The 15,298-nt window shown below is 55.3% G+C and overlaps 1 protein-coding gene across 1 annotated transcript in view; it reads left to right on the top strand.

The window, feature by feature from the left end:
- LOC106900012 overlaps positions 1 to 15,298 on the top strand; it is a gene marked incomplete at its 3' end in the record, with an annotated part of 54,632 nt that overhangs the window by 28,526 nt on the left and 10,808 nt on the right. The window contains exons 7-9 of the mRNA XM_014961968.1: positions 1,012 to 3,559; positions 11,370 to 11,564; positions 11,660 to 15,296. Of these exons, the coding sequence (XP_014817454.1) occupies positions 1,012 to 3,559; positions 11,370 to 11,564; positions 11,660 to 15,296 (6,380 nt within the window). The remainder of the gene's footprint in view (positions 1 to 1,011; positions 3,560 to 11,369; positions 11,565 to 11,659; positions 15,297 to 15,298) is intronic.

The raw sequence follows: 15,298 nt of genomic DNA, 5'->3' as shown, positions 1-15,298 counted from the left end.
TAGAAGAACGGGTTGACAGTAATCTTCAGTCTGTTGCACCGTAACTTCTGAAAAAATCAGAGTTCATGCTGCTTGTTAATGAGCCTCATCTCTGATACTCTAGTTCTCCGTGTCGGGGTGGGTCTGAATACCACAGTGTCTCAGGCAGAGTCTCTTTTCTTTTGCTGTCCTTGTACCAGTCATTCAAGCGTGATCGCGCCAAAAATTCCTTATGGGGACTGTGCTTCGGGACGAATGGGATAAGACGTTTAATTTTCTAGACGTCATATTACAAAAAAACTTATTTTACTATACATCTATTGCCATTACCAAGTGATTTTTTTACGTGCGGTGGAATGAATACGTACGATGATCTTCATTACTGCTTTGTTATATTGGCTGGAATGTGCGGAATTAATGTGGCTGCGTGACGGGCTTTTTCTCTGTAGAAAGGGTGAGGGAAAATGCATTCAGTCGTGTGAAATCCGTGGTGGAGATTGTTCTGTCGGACTGATGGGCTAAGCCTTGTAATACGTCATAGTCAGAAAGCTTAATACATGTGATAGATCATCAATGGTCATTAAAAGATGATTCTAGTGCGGTAGAAATAACACAAAAGCGGAAGGCATCGCTGAGTTAGACCTCCTTGAGGATCAAAGGAGAGATCTTTTGGAGAAAAGGCATGGGATGAGATCAGCAGAGGTCGGGAAGCGCTGTCTCCGTGGCGAGTGTCCCGTCGGCGCGAGGTGCCCGTGGGAAAGGCGGGCGGGCAGCGGCGGGCAGCGCTCGGTGGCTGCAGTGCCGGGAGGAGGCTGCGGGCGCCGCTGTTGACCGAGGAGGAGCGAGAGGAAGGCCGGAGCGCTGCAGGCAGCCCCGCCCGCTGCGGCCCGGCTCGATCGCTCGCCCGATCGCTGGCTGGCTGGTTTGCTGGGCGGGCGAGCGTTCTGCGATCGTCCCCGCGGTGCGGAGCCGTGGTGCAGCGAGGCGGAGGGTCCGGCGGCAGCGGCCGGGAGCGGCGAGACGGTGACGGAGCCGAAGCCGGATCGGTAGCCGGATCGGGAGGCGGAAGAGCGGTCGGCGGTGTTGCGGTGCCGGCGGTGGGGCGGCGGAGATGTGGTCGGCGGGGAGGCGGTGGGTCCGGCGGGAGCGAGCCCTGCTGTGGTGCGTCCTGTTGGCGGCGTGGGAGGCGGCGTGGGGTCAGCTGCGCTACTCGATACCCGAGGAGATGCCGAAGGGCTCGTTCGTGGGCGACGTGGCCAAGGACCTGGCGATGGAGATCACGGTGCTCCAAGACCGCGGCGTCCACGTTGTCTCCAAACGCGGGACGCAGTATTTCTCTCTGCACGGGAAGACGGGACATTTAGTGACGGCGGAGAGGATAGACAGAGAGCAGCTGTGCGAGAGTGTGCAGCGATGCGTGCTGCGCTGTGAGGTGATCGTGGAGGGAGAAATGAAGGTTTACGGAATCGAAGTGGAAATCACGGATATCAACGACAACTCCCCCAGTTTCCGGGAGGCGGAAATAGAGCTGAGAATGAGCGAGACGACGGCGCCGGGGTGGCGGTTTCCTCTGAGGGACGCGCAGGACCCGGACGTGGGTCGGAATTCCCTGCAGAGCTACGAGCTGAGCGGCGACGAGCACTTCTCGCTGGCCGTGCAGGCGGGCCCCGGCGGGGAGCAGCGTCCCGAGCTGGTGCTGGCGAAGGCGCTGGACCGGGAGGAGGCGGCGTTTCACGAGCTGGTGCTGAGGGCGAGCGACGGCGGAGAGCCGCGGCGGACGGGCACGGCGCGCATCCGCGTGTCGGTGCTGGACGCCAACGACAACGCGCCCGCGTTCAGCCAGGCAGAGTACACGGTGCGTGTGGCGGAGGACGTGCCCGTGGGCTCCGTCCTCGTCACCGTCACGGCCACCGACGCCGACGAGGGGATCAATGGACAAGTAAAATACAGTTTCCATAAAATTTCGGACCGGGCGTCTAAACTTTTTAACCTGGACGCTGAGACGGGAGAAATATCCGTTAAAGAGGATTTAGACTTTGAAGAAATGTATTCCCATGACCTGGAGGTGCAGGCACAAGATGGTGGCTTCCTTTTCGACACAGCAAAAGTGGAGATCACGTTGACAGACGTCAACGACAACTCGCCCGATATTTCGGTGCGGTCGACGCTGAGCGACATCTCAGAGGACGCCCCGCCGGGGACGGTGGTGGCCCTATTGCACGTCCAGGACCGGGACTCCGGACTCAACGGGCAGGTGCGTTGCAGCATCGCCGAGAGCCTCCCGTTCCGTCTGGAGAAGAGCTTTGAGGACTACTACCGCGTGGTGACGGCGCGGGAGCTGGACCGCGAGGAGGTGTCGGAGTACAACGTGACGGTGCGGGCGGCGGACGGCGGGTCGCCGCCGCTGCGGAGCAGCGCGGTGCTGGCGCTGCGGGTGCTGGACGTGAACGACAACGCGCCGGTGTTCGCGGAGGCGCGGTACAGCGCGCGGGTGCCCGAGAACAACGCGGCGGGCGCGCTGCTGCTGAGGGTGCGGGCGCGGGACGCGGACTGGGGCGCGAACGCGCGCGTGCGGTACCGGCTGTGGGAGGGGCGGGTGCGGGGCGCGCCGCTGTCGTCGTACGTGTCGGTGCAGGCGGAGACGGGCGCGCTGTACGCGCTGCGCTCCTTCGACTACGAGGAGGTGCGCGAGGTGGGGCTGTGGGTGGGGGCGGAGGACGGCGGCGCGCCGGCGCTGAGCAGCAACGTGTCGGTGCGGCTGGAGATCGTGGACGAGAACGACAACGCGCCGCAGGTGCTGTACCCGCCGCCGGCGCCAGCGGGCTCGGGCTCGGGCTCGGGCTGGGGCTCGGTGTCGGGGTGGTGGTCGGGCGTGGAGCTGTGGCCGCGGTCGGCGGAGCCCGGGTCGCTGGTGGCCAAGGTGGTGGCGGTGGACGCGGACGCGGGTCAGAACGCGTGGCTGTCGTACGAGCTGGCCAAGGCGACGGAGCCGGGTCTGTTCCGCGTGGGGCTGCACAGCGGCGAGGTGCGGACGGCGCGGTTGCCGCTGGCCCGCGACGCGGCGCGGCAGAGCCTGGTGGTGGTGGTGAAGGACCACGGGCGGCCGGCGCTGTCGGCCACGGCCACGCTGAGGGTGGTGCTGGGCGAGAGCGTGGCCGAGCTGCTGTCGGAGCTGGGCAGCGCGGCGGCGGCGGCGCCGGGCGAGCCGGGCGGCAGCCTGACGCGCTGGCTGGTGCTGGCCGTGGCGGCCGTCTCCTGCCTCTTCCTCGCCTTCCTGCTGCTGCTGCTGGCGCTGCGCCTGCGCCGCTGGCGCCGCTCGCAGCTGCCGGCGGCGGGCAGCGGCGCCTTGCGCGGCGTCCCGGCCTCGCACTTCGTGGGCATCGACGGCGTCCGCGCCTTCCTGCGCTCCTACTCGCACGAGGTCTCGCTCACCGCCGACTCGCGCAAGAGCCAGCTGCGCTTCTCGGGCGGCAGCTGCTGCGACACCCTGCCGGCCCGCCCGCCGCCCGACGAGCCCGCGCCGCCGCTGCTCCCCGAGGACGCTGACGGCGCCCGCCGCGACGACCCCGCCGCTCCTCCGGTGAGTTCCTCCCACCCTCGGAATTGCTCCTCCACTCTTCCCTCTCACGAGTCTCTGCCCTTGCCGTTCTGTGTTCTCTGTCCTGCCTCGGGAGGTTTAGTTACAAAAAAAAAGGCAAATCTTGGTTCATGAGCGCCCTGTGCTGGTGCGTCTTGCTCCGGGGACGTGATCGTAGGCTCTTTGTCAGCCTTGCATTTTTTGTGGGAGTCAGGAGAGTTGGGGCTGCTGTTGGCTTGTGGTTCGGTAGAGCGAACATTTTTGTTCTTATCACCCATCACGTCATTTTTTATTTTGTCCCCTGATGGGTAATACCCATTCTGGTGTCAGTGCTAGCTCTTCTGAATGGATGTATGGCTTTATTAGCAAATTGCAGCTTTCGACATTAGCAGGTTAAGGTATATTCCTGACACAATATGTGCTGGAGTAGGATGAGCGTGTCTTAAAATGGACTGTTAATGGCCCCGTGTACAGCTTATAAGCTCCTTGCCAGATGGAGGAGAGTCATGGAAGTTGTGCCTCTTTGTCTCTTGGTTCTTGCATTTGAAAAACTATTGCAAGAAATAGATGTGTTCTGCTAACTCCCTGTATCTAAAATTTGACTTATTTGAAATGGATCTGGATGTGTCTTGGCTTGAGAAGAACCATAGGTGGGTGGGAGGCAGGGGATAGGATACTTTGGGGAGAAATGTAAGCAGAGGGTCTTTGGCCATGTGCACGTGTTCACTGAACCAGCCTCTCCTGTAAGACTGCTTTCTTTTTATTCCTAAGCTCTTGCCGTTTCTTTTCTGAATTGTAGTGAGAGTGACATGCATCTTCCTTCTTGGTATGGAGATGTGAAGATACTTATGTGAAGTTTGTGGTGTGATAATGTGGCATATTTAAAAGAAATGGTCTGGGACACTGGCCCTTTCTTGTCATGTCCTTTCAAACTATATGACTTAAAGGTCACCCTGCAAGTCTTGACGAGTTGGAGATGAGATTCACGAAAGCTCTGTGTGAGGGACACAAGAGATAGGGTTGCTCCTTTCCCTGTTCAATGTCCAACTGTAGTATCATGCAATGTGAGATTCTTCTTCCCAAAGAAATGTGGCTAGAGGACACGTGATTCCTGCTGTCTTGGGAGCCCTGGGAGCCCAGTTCTTCCTCTGGTGTTTGCAGTTGGTTGTCAATTCTTATGTAACACTAAATTACATATTTGTGACAAGCACTGTAATGGGAGCTTTTGGAAGAGCAAACTGTGTAATTGTGTCCTACTAAATACCTGAATTATGTACGTATTTAACTGCCATCATCTGGAAGAGTGTGTTGTGATCCTTTACTTTCTACAGGTGGTCACTTCTTGCCTCGTTTGCTTTGATGATCTGAATCTTGGCTTTAGTGTCTGATAATATGTGGAAGATCTCACCTGTTAGATGTGCCTGACTGTCCCGTACATGCCTTTCATGTTTACAGCTGTCAGGAGATAGATTTTTATGGACATGTTTCCTTGAAATGTTAACTGGACAAGTGCTCTTGCTTGTCACATACACATAGTGAGAAGTCAAGTATTATCCTTGGAAAGTAGAAGTTGCGTCTGCAACTTCTCTTTCAGTGGAGTCTATCTGTGTTTTATGAACATCAATGACAATGATGTGACCTCTGAAGGCTTTGAGGACAATGTTGGGGAAGCTGTGTATGAGGAGGTACAAGTGGAGACAAGGCATGAGTTTTCTTAATTCCCAGGGTTCATTGCTCGCCTACATTAAATGAGTCTGAAGGTGTCATATTTTTGGATATTGCACTGCTCAGGTTCCATCTGGCCAAGTTGTGGGTTCTTCTGTTGCATGATGTTTCCTATGAATGGCAGTTACTGAGCACAGACGTAGAATTTGCATTAAGATTTGAGAGTCATGTGTTTTCCAAATGCACATGTGCTGTAGTAGGATGATGATGTGTTTGAGGTGATAGTTTGATGAGTGGGTCTTTATTGGAGCTGCATATCCCTTATGCCCTTGAGAACATTGGATGTTCCTTCAAATTAATATGATGATTAGAGAAATCTCTGCATTTGTCCATGTTGGGATCATTGTCCTTTCAATGGTGTCTGTCTGCAAAGGCAGCTTTTTGTTGTGTGAAGTTTGGGAAGGGTGAAAAATTGTGTCTCTCCAGAGACAAGGCAGCTGAAAAAATTCACTGTGATATAATTTGAAATATCTAAAAATTATGAAAGTTTAGTTTCTCCTAGTTGATAAATGAGGCCCACAGTTGAGGTTCCATGCATTTTCCACTTTTATATTGTCCAAAGAGGAGCTGTGGCTCTGGTCTTTGGTGTGAGCTGCTGCATGAACTTCCTGTGGACTTTTTACCAACAAGATACCCTTGTTATGTTCCTGCTAGACCTGACTTGATCTGAAATGTTAACTCACCTTCCTTCACTTCATCATGTTTCCGATTCTTGCCTTGGTTGTCAGGGGATTTTTTTATTTTTTTGGTGGGTGGATGAGCGTGTCTTGAAATGGATTGTTAGTGACCCTGTATGTAGGTGCTCCTCCTTTCTGCTTTTCTCAGCCTTTCTGTTTTTCCTTTGTAATGTGATTGATTATGGAATGTCTTTGTATTTGTCCAAGCTTTGATCTTTCTACACCAATCGAGGAAGGTACTGGGCAACAACTTGTTCTTGGCTGTCTACCAGTTGTGGAGGTGAAAGAGAATTGTCAAAGTTGTGACAATTTGAGAAACTGTCTGGGTGGCTGTGTTTGAAGAGCTACTACTGGCAGATGTGTATTGCTGATTCCTTCTCTTTTAAGGTTGACTTATTTGAAATGGAGCTGATCCTGTCTTGGCTTGACAACACATGCTGTGGCAAGAGCTGTACAAGGGTAGGAGGGAGAGCTTAGGAGGGTGATATTGCCCCCCTGCAGATGTTCTCTGACCTAGGTTGAACTGGAGGACCACTTCCCTTTTACCGTTAGTCTACTGATGTTTCTTCTCTGAAGTGAAGTGAGCAGACAATATGTCTTCCTCCTTAGGATGGAGATGTGAAGTTATCCATGTGAAGTTTGTGGTGCGATAGTGGTACATGTTGAAGAGAAATGGTGTAGACAACTAGGCCCTTCATGCCATGTGCTTGTAAATTCTAAGGGTCAAAGAACACCGTGCAAGTTGTGAAGGCTTGAAGATAAGAGTCCTGATAACTCTGTGTGAGGGTAACAAGAAATACTTTCGCTCCTTCCCCATTCAGCGTCTAGTTGTAGTATCATGCAATGTGAGTTTCACCTTTCTGAAGAAGTTTGGCTAGAAGACATGTGATTCCAGCTGTTCTGGGAGCCCTGGGAGGTTCTTCCTCTGCTTATTCAGGCTGTTGTCAATTCTTAACTCACAGTGAATTGTGTATTTATGACAAGCACCAGAATGAGGGCTTTGGGCAGAGCAACCTGTGTCTTTGCTACCTACTAAATACCTGGATTATGGGCCTACTCTGAGTGCCATAATCTAGAAGAGTAATCTCTAAGCCCTTCCTTTCTGCATGCATTCACTTCTTGCCTTGGTCATTGTGTTGGTCTGAAAGTGAGCCTTTGTATCTGACAATGTGTGGAGGATCACATCTGTCACATTTGCCTGGCTGTCCCATATTGATCTCTCATGTTTACAGCTGGAAAGAGAGGCTCTCATAAACACATTTCCTTCATATAAAAGCTGAACAAATGTTCTTGCTTTTCACATCCACATGGAGAGAAGTCAAGTATTAACCATGGAAAGGAGAAGTTGTCTGTGCAGCTTTTCTGTAGGTGGAGTCTGTCTGCAAATTATGGTGATCATTGTCAATGGTGTGGTCTGTGAAGGGTTTGAAGAGAGTCTTGGGGGTGGTGTGTGTGAGGAGGTAGCAGTAGAGAAAAGGCATGTGTGTTATTAATTCCTAGGGTTCATTCCTGGGCTACATAAAATGAGACTGAAGGTGCCTTAATTTTGGATATCACACTCCTCAGGTTCCAACTGGCCAAGTTGTGGGTTCATCAATCTGTTTCCTGTTGCATGATATTTCCCAACAATGGCAGTTACTAAGCATATGCATAACCTTTCGGTTAAGGCTTGAGCAGCATGTATCTTCCAAGTTGCCCAATGTGCTGAAGTAAGATGATGGTATGATAGTATCCCTGAGGTGATTCTTTGACAACTGGGTCTGTTTTGGAGCTGTATATCATTTATGCACTTGAGAAGATTTTAGATGTGCTTCCAGTTTGTGTGATGAGCAGAGAAATGTCTTTGCATGTATCCAAGTTGTGATCCCTCTTCTCAATAATGAGAAACTGTGCGTGCAGCTCTCCCTTCAGCAGCATCTGTTTGCAAAGACCTTTGCCATTTTTCTTTTCCCAGGTTTCCTGTCTCAAAAGATAACGATTGTCCTCTGGTTGTATAGTATTTCAAAATAACTGTGCTTGTAGAAAAATGGTGCATGAATAGGAGGCTTCAAGGTCATAGTTTGTTTTCCCAAGTCTGGATAATTCTGTTGTATTTGAAACTGCAGGTGCTTTTTGCAGCAAACACACACTTCCCTTGGCAAGGTTTTTTTTTTTGCAGCAAACACTTTCTTCCCTTGGCAAGCCCTCAGCCACCTGAAGAAGCCCAGGATGACCAAACTTGAGAAAGAGGCCTGTGATAAGTGTTTACACTTACGGCTTCATATTCGTATGCAGATGAACAGGCCACAGAGTCAAAAAAATTGATTGAGAGCTGATGACTGTTTCTCAAAATGAACTCCCCTACAATGTAGTCCACAAGAAGACTTTAGGGTTGCAGTTTTGCTTGAAACCTCAGTGATTTGCAGGTGCTGAGAGGGTCAATATCAACACCAGCAGTGAAGACACAAGAAGACTTCCAGGTGAGTTTCTCTGAGAAGCCTTTATCTTTATTGGTTCCTTACCTTCCTAGTCCAGTTTTTTGTTTTTGATTTTGGTTTTTTTTTTTTTTTTTTTCCCTCTTCCTGGCTTGCTCTGTATGTAGGTTTAGTTTGCAGAAGTGGCATATCTTCATTTAGCCATGTGTTGTGTTTTAGTGCTTCCTGCAGTTTTTGTGGAAGGCAGGAGATGTGAGGTTATATCTATGTTCTGGTTGTGGCAGGGAGAGGAGATTAAAGCATGAAGCCAGTAGAAGTCCCATCTGTGTAAAACAGTGTGTGTGACAAAAGAGTGGAGGAGATTTCCCAGAAGGTGATATTTTGATATTACCCATCTTCTGTTGGATGACTGCTCCTCCTTTAGTTCTGGCATATAATGTTCCTGTGTTTTACAATTCTGCTATATCTTCATGGAACATTGAAGAGCAGACAAACATACTTCCTTTTTGGTGTGATTGTGGTGTATTGTACTGTCATGATATGTTTTTGGCAATACTGAGTGCCATAAGCAAAGCCACAGGTTATGTAGGGTTGGAGAGAAGACTTGGGAAAGCTCTGTTGGCCGGGGGGTGGTAGAAGTAGTGATGGTCACTTCCCTGCTTGTCACAGTAACTCAGCTGGGCACATGGTTGTGGTTCCATGCAATTTCTATTCCTTCTGCTCAATACGTTTGGCCTAATGAATGTTATTTCAGCTGATCCATATTTATTTGTGTATGTTTCTCACTCTTGTCTTGCTTGTCATGAGCTACAGCCTGTCCTCAGGGTGTCTGATGAAATGGGGAAGGTCAGCTCTGTTCCAGTAATCTGAGTGCAGGGGCATTTCCTTCCCACACCTTGAAGGTTCATAGCTGTAAGGAGGAAGGCTTTCATAGGTGTATGTGTGCTCCCAGAGCGAAGACTTGTCTGTAGGGAAAGAAAGCAAACCCTTTTCTGCCGCAGTCCTCAAAGTGCAGAGAAGCAACCCAGCCCAGCCAAGGTTTCCATGAAGAGACATGGAGTCAGTGGGAGAACATGTGCAGGGTGTCCCCTACATGATGTCCCATTACATGACTTGGTTGGAGAGATATGGGTTTGACAGGTGGACTGTCAAACTGTTAGATGGACAAGGAACTGGCTGGATGGTCACCTCTGAAGAGTTCTAGTCAATGGTTCAATATCCAGGTGGGAACAAGTAACGTGGTATTGCTCCAGAAGCCATACTGGGACAAATAATTTTGAATGTATCTCAAGAATATCTTCATCAACAAGTTCCATGGTTTCCTCTGGGGTGGACTTGACAGTCTTGCTGGCAGCTGGTGTAAGTCTATGTTGTGGATTTGAGTTGGAAATGGTGTTGGTAAAACACTGATGTTGTTGGTTGTGTGAAGCAGACAAGACATTTTCTGCTTCTCATACCGCCACTGCCAGCGAGTGTGCTGGACATGCACGAGAAGTTGGGAGCCGATATAAGCAGGACAGCTAAGTTCAACTGACCAAAGTGTTTATGCATATCTTGTGATGTCATGCTCAGGATACGGAGGTGGGGGAAGAAGGGAAGAGGGGGACACATTTGGAGTTCTGGTGTTTGTCTTCCCAAGTAGCTGTTGGGCATGATGGAGCCCTGCATTCAAGGAGAGGCCTGAACATGTCCCTCTCAATTGGAAGTGGTGACTGAATTCCTCGTTTTCCTTTGCTTGTCTGAGCAGCGTTTTTGTTACTTAAACTGTCTTTATCTCTACCCATGGGTTTTCTAACATTTATTCCTCTGATTCTCCTCCCAACCGGGGAGTGAGCAATAGGCTGCATGGTCCTAACTGTCAAATCAGGACAATGACACTGACAGCAGGATTCAATGTACCCACCACGATTTTGCAGGCAATAAAAATTAGAGTGAGGCAATTGATTCACTATGGGGAAGGGATGCCATCCAGAGGGACCTGGACAGGCTGGAGGAATGGGCCTGTGATAATGTAATGAAATTGAAGAAGGCCAAGTGCAAGGTCGTGCAGCTGGGTTGGGGCATTCCCCAGTTTCAGCAGAGACAGGGGGATTGTGTCCAGGGGCAACGGATTTAAACTGAAAGAGGGTAGGTTTCCATTAGGCATAAGGAAGAAATCATGAGGGCAATGAGACACTGGTAGAGGTTTCCCAGGGAAGTCATGGATGTGTCGTCAACGGAAAGTCTGAAGGTGAGGTTGGATGGGGCTTTGAGCAATGTGATATAGTGAAGGATGTCACTGCCCATGGCAGAGGGAGTGGACTAGATGTTCTTTAGAGGTCCATTTTGACCCAAACCATTCTATGGTTCTATGAAAGACGCGATGTGGCTTTGCACTTCCCTGTTGCCAATCCCTCAAATACAGCGATGCAAAGAAGAAACTTTTGTGAATCCCAAATAAAACTGCAAATGTTTTCCTGCTATCTTACCATAGAGCTACAGACACTATTTTCAGGGTGACACATGTCTCAGTGTGCTTACTCTTGTCCCTAAAATAAAAATCAACGGTGGGAAAAATGTCAGAGATTTCCATGAGCAAAAGGAAGATATGCAGGGAAAAGGGAAACCTTTTTCAGGTCCAGCATGACAGGACTGCAGTGGCTTTTGCTTCAATCTGTTTCTCATTACTTATTGATTACTCCAACAAGAATACTTTCTTCTAGATTTCATCCCAGGTAAGAAAAGCAGAATTCAGAGTAACTGAAGAAATAGTATAAAGCTCTTAAGGATTCGCTAGCTATAAAATCGTTTCTAGCTCTCATACATCCGTCTGGATTTTGTCAAGAGCAGCTGAGTTCCTTTGCCTACTTCTCTGCCACGAAAAATGACTGCTATTTATTGCGAGTCAAGGAGATGACATAAAATACATAACGGCGTATCTCAGCTTAAAAAGCGTTGGGAGCTGCAGCAAGCAAGAGCCCTTGCGTTTCTTGATTCTACCAAAGCCATACCTGAAAGCTGGGCACAGCCACGGAACACCAGCCGAAATCCGGACCCCGGCAGCGCGGTCACCGGCCGCCTGCAGTATCGTGGCGGCGCCTCCGGGTGCCGCTGTTGGCCGACGCGGAGCGGCGCTGGAGCCGCAGCCGCAGCCGGAGCCGGCGCAGCGTCAGGAGGGAGGAGCGCGGCGAGCGCTGGCGAGAATGGCGGTCGGTGAGAGGCAGCGGGAGAGTGGGAGCCGGCGGCGAGCAGGCGGGCGAGTGCTGGTGCTGCTGCTGGGCGCTTTGCTGCTGGGCTTGTGCTGCCGGGCGGCGGCGGCGGCGGCGGAGCGGATCCGCTACGCCATCCCCGAGGAGCTGGGCAGAGGGTCGCTGGTGGGGCCGCTGGCGCGGGACCTGGGGCTGAGCCCGGCGGAGCTGCCGGCGCGCAAGCTGCGTCTCAGCGCGGAGAAGCAATACTTCGGCGTGAGCGGGGAGAGCGGGAACCTGTACGTGAGCGAGAGGCTGGACCGGGAGGAGATGTGCGGCGAGTCGGCGTCCTGCTCCGTCAGCTTCGAGGCGCTGGTGCAGAACCCGCTCAACGTTTTCCACGTCGAGGTGGCCATCCAGGACGTCAACGACAACGCGCCGACCTTCAGCAAGGCTGCTCTCGACCTCGAGATCACAGAGTTGACGCTCCCTGGTGCTCGTTTTCCGCTGGAGATGGCCCGAGACGCGGACGTGGGCAGCAACTCTCTGCTGACGTACCAGCTCACTGGCAACCCGGCCTTCACTCTGGACGTCAAGGAGAGCCCGGATGGAAGCAAGAGACCGGAATTAGTGCTGGAGAGAGAGCTGGACCGGGAGAAGCAGAGCTCCTTTGAGCTGGTGCTGACGGCGGTGGATGGCGGGGATCCCGTGAGGTCGGGGACTGTCCAGATTCGCGTCAACGTGACGGACGCCAACGACAACGCGCCCGTGTTCGGCAAAAGCCTCTACGAGGCCCAAGTGCGTGAGAACGTGCCGGCGGGGTCGCTGGTGCTGCAGGTGCGAGCCACGGATGCGGACGCGGGCTCCAACGGGCGGGTCTCGTACTCCTTCGGCAACGTCCCGGACGACGTCCGCGCCTTGTTCAGTGTCGAGAGCGAGAGCGGCGAGGTGAGGACAGTGGGGCCTCTGGATTTCGAGGAAAAGAGTAGATACAGCTTCGGGCTGGAGGCGAGGGACGGCGGCGGACTCACGGCTCACTGCAAGGTGCAGATCGACATCATCGACGAGAACGACAACGCGCCCGAGATCACGGTGTTGTCGGTGTCGAGCCCGGTGCCCGAGGACGCCCCCGCCGGCACCGTGGTGGCCCTGCTGAACGTGAACGATCCGGACTCCGGGGAGAACGGTCAGGTGTGGTGCGAGCTGTCGGGCGAGGCGCCGCTGTCGATCGTGGCGTCGTCGGGCGGCTCGTACAAGGTGGTGACGGCGAGCGCGCTGGACCGTGAGCAGGCGTCCGAGCACCGCGTGACGGTGGTGGCCAGGGACCGGGGCAGCCCGCCGCTGTGGAGCCGCGCGTCGCTGGTGCTGGAGGTGTCGGACGTGAACGACAACGCGCCGGTGTTCGAGGAGGCGGCCTACAGCGCGTACGTGGCGGAGAACAACGCGGCGGGCGCGTCGGTGGTGCGCGTGCAGGCGCGGGACGCGGACGCGGGCGCCAACGGCCGCGTGAGCTACTGGCTGGCGGGCGGCAGCGCGGGCGCGGCGGCGTACGTGTCGGTGGAGGCGCGGAGCGGCGCGGTGTACGCGCAGCGCTCCTTCGACTACGAGCTGCACGGGAAGACGGGACATTTAGTGACGGCGGAGAGGATAGACAGAGAGCAGCTGTGCCGGCTGGTGGAGAAATGCGTGCTGCGCTGTGAGGTGATCGTGGAGGGGGTAATGACGGTTTACAGAATCGAAGTGGAAATCACGGATATTAACGACAACGCCCCCAGTTTCCGGGAGGCGGAAATGGAGCTGAGAATGAGCGAGACGACAGCGCCGGGGTGGCGTTTTCCTTTGGCCGAGGCTCAGGACCCGGACGTGGGACGGAATTCCCTGCAGAGCTACGAGCTGAGCGGCGACGAGCACTTCTCGCTGGCCGTGCAGGCGGGCCCCGGCGGGGAGCAGCGTCCCGAGCTGGTGCTGGCGAAGGCGCTGGACCGGGAGGAGGCGGCGTTTCACGAGCTGGTGCTGAGGGCGAGCGACGGCGGAGAGCCGCGGCGGACGGGCACGGCGCGCATCCGCGTGTCGGTGCTGGACGCCAACGACAACGCGCCCGCCTTCAGCCAGGCGGAGTACACGGTGCGTGTGGCGGAGGACGTGCCCGTGGGCTCCGTCCTCGTCACCGTCACGGCCACCGACGCCGACGAGGGGCTGAATGGACAAGTAAAATACAGTTTCCATAAAATTTCGGACCGAGCGTCGGAACTATTTCACCTGGACGATGAGACGGGAGAAATATCCCTTAAGAACCATATGGACTTTGAGGAAATGTCATCCCATGAACTGGAGGTGCAGGCACGGGACGGAGGAGAGCTTTTCGACACGGCGAAAGTTGTGATCACTGTGACCGACGTGAACGACAACACACCAGAGATTTCGGTGCGGTCGGCGCTGAGCGAGATCTCTGAGGACGCCCCGCCGGGGACGGTGGTGGCCCTGCTGCACGTGCAGGACCGGGACTCCGGACTCAACGGCCAGGTGACCTGCTCGCTGGACGGGGGCGTCCCGTTCCGGCTGCAGAGCTCGCGGGGCAGCTACTACAGCGTGGTGACGGCGCGGGAGCTGGACCGCGAGGAGGTGTCGGAGTACAACGTGACGGTGCGGGCGTCGGACGGCGGGTCGCCGCCGCTGCGGAGCAGCGCGGTGCTGGCGCTGCGGGTGCTGGACGTGAACGACAACGCGCCGGTGTTCGCGGAGGCGCGGTACAGCGCGCGGGTGCCCGAGAACAACGCGGCGGGCGCGCTGCTGCTGAGGGTGCGGGCGCGGGACGCGGACTGGGGCGCGAACGCGCGCGTGCGGTACCGGCTGTGGGAGGGGCGGGTGCGGGGCGCGCCGCTGTCGTCGTACGTGTCGGTGCAGGCGGAGACGGGCGCGCTGTACGCGCTGCGCTCCTTCGACTACGAGGAGGTGCGCGAGGTGGGGCTGTGGGTGGGGGCGGAGGACGGCGGCGCGCCGGCGCTGAGCAGCAACGTGTCGGTGCGGCTGGAGATCGTGGACGAGAACGACAACGCGCCGCAGGTGCTGTACCCGCCGCCGGCGCCAGCGGGCTCGGGCTCGGGCTCGGGCTGGGGCTCGGTGTCGGGGTGGTGGTCGGGCGTGGAGCTGTGGCCGCGGTCGGCGGAGCCCGGGTCGCTGGTGGCCAAGGTGGTGGCGGTGGACGCGGACGCGGGTCAGAACGCGTGGCTGTCGTACGAGCTGGCCAAGGCGACGGAGCCGGGTCTGTTCCGCGTGGGGCTGCACAGCGGCGAGGTGCGGACGGCGCGGTTGCCGCTGGCCCGCGACGCGGCGCGGCAGAGCCTGGTGGTGGTGGTGAAGGACCACGGGCGGCCGGCGCTGTCGGCCACGGCCACGCTGAGGGTGGTGCTGGGCGAGAGCGTGGCCGAGCTGCTGTCGGAGCTGGGCAGCGCGGCGGCGGCGGCGCCGGGCGAGCCGGGCGGCAGCCTGACGCGCTGGCTGGTGCTGGCCGTGGCGGCCGTCTCCTGCCTCTTCCTCGCCTTCCTGCTGCTGCTGCTGGCGCTGCGCCTGCGCCGCTGGCGCCGCTCGCAGCTGCCGGCGGCGGGCAGCGGCGCCTTGCGCGGCGTCCCGGCCTCGCACTTCGTGGGCATCGACGGCGTCCGCGCCTTCCTGCGCTCCTACTCGCACGAGGTCTCGCTCACCGCCGACTCGCGCAAGAGCCAGCTGCGCTTCTCGGGCGGCAGCTGCTGCGACACCCGT

The sequence above is a fragment of the Calidris pugnax genome, unplaced genomic scaffold, assembly GCF_001431845.1.
Source record: "Calidris pugnax isolate Ruff unplaced genomic scaffold, ASM143184v1 scaffold1010, whole genome shotgun sequence".
In the NCBI taxonomy this organism is placed as follows: Eukaryota; Metazoa; Chordata; class Aves; order Charadriiformes; family Scolopacidae; genus Calidris; species Calidris pugnax.
Note: the sequence above shows the minus strand (reverse complement) of the source record. Positions and strands in the feature narration are given on the sequence as shown.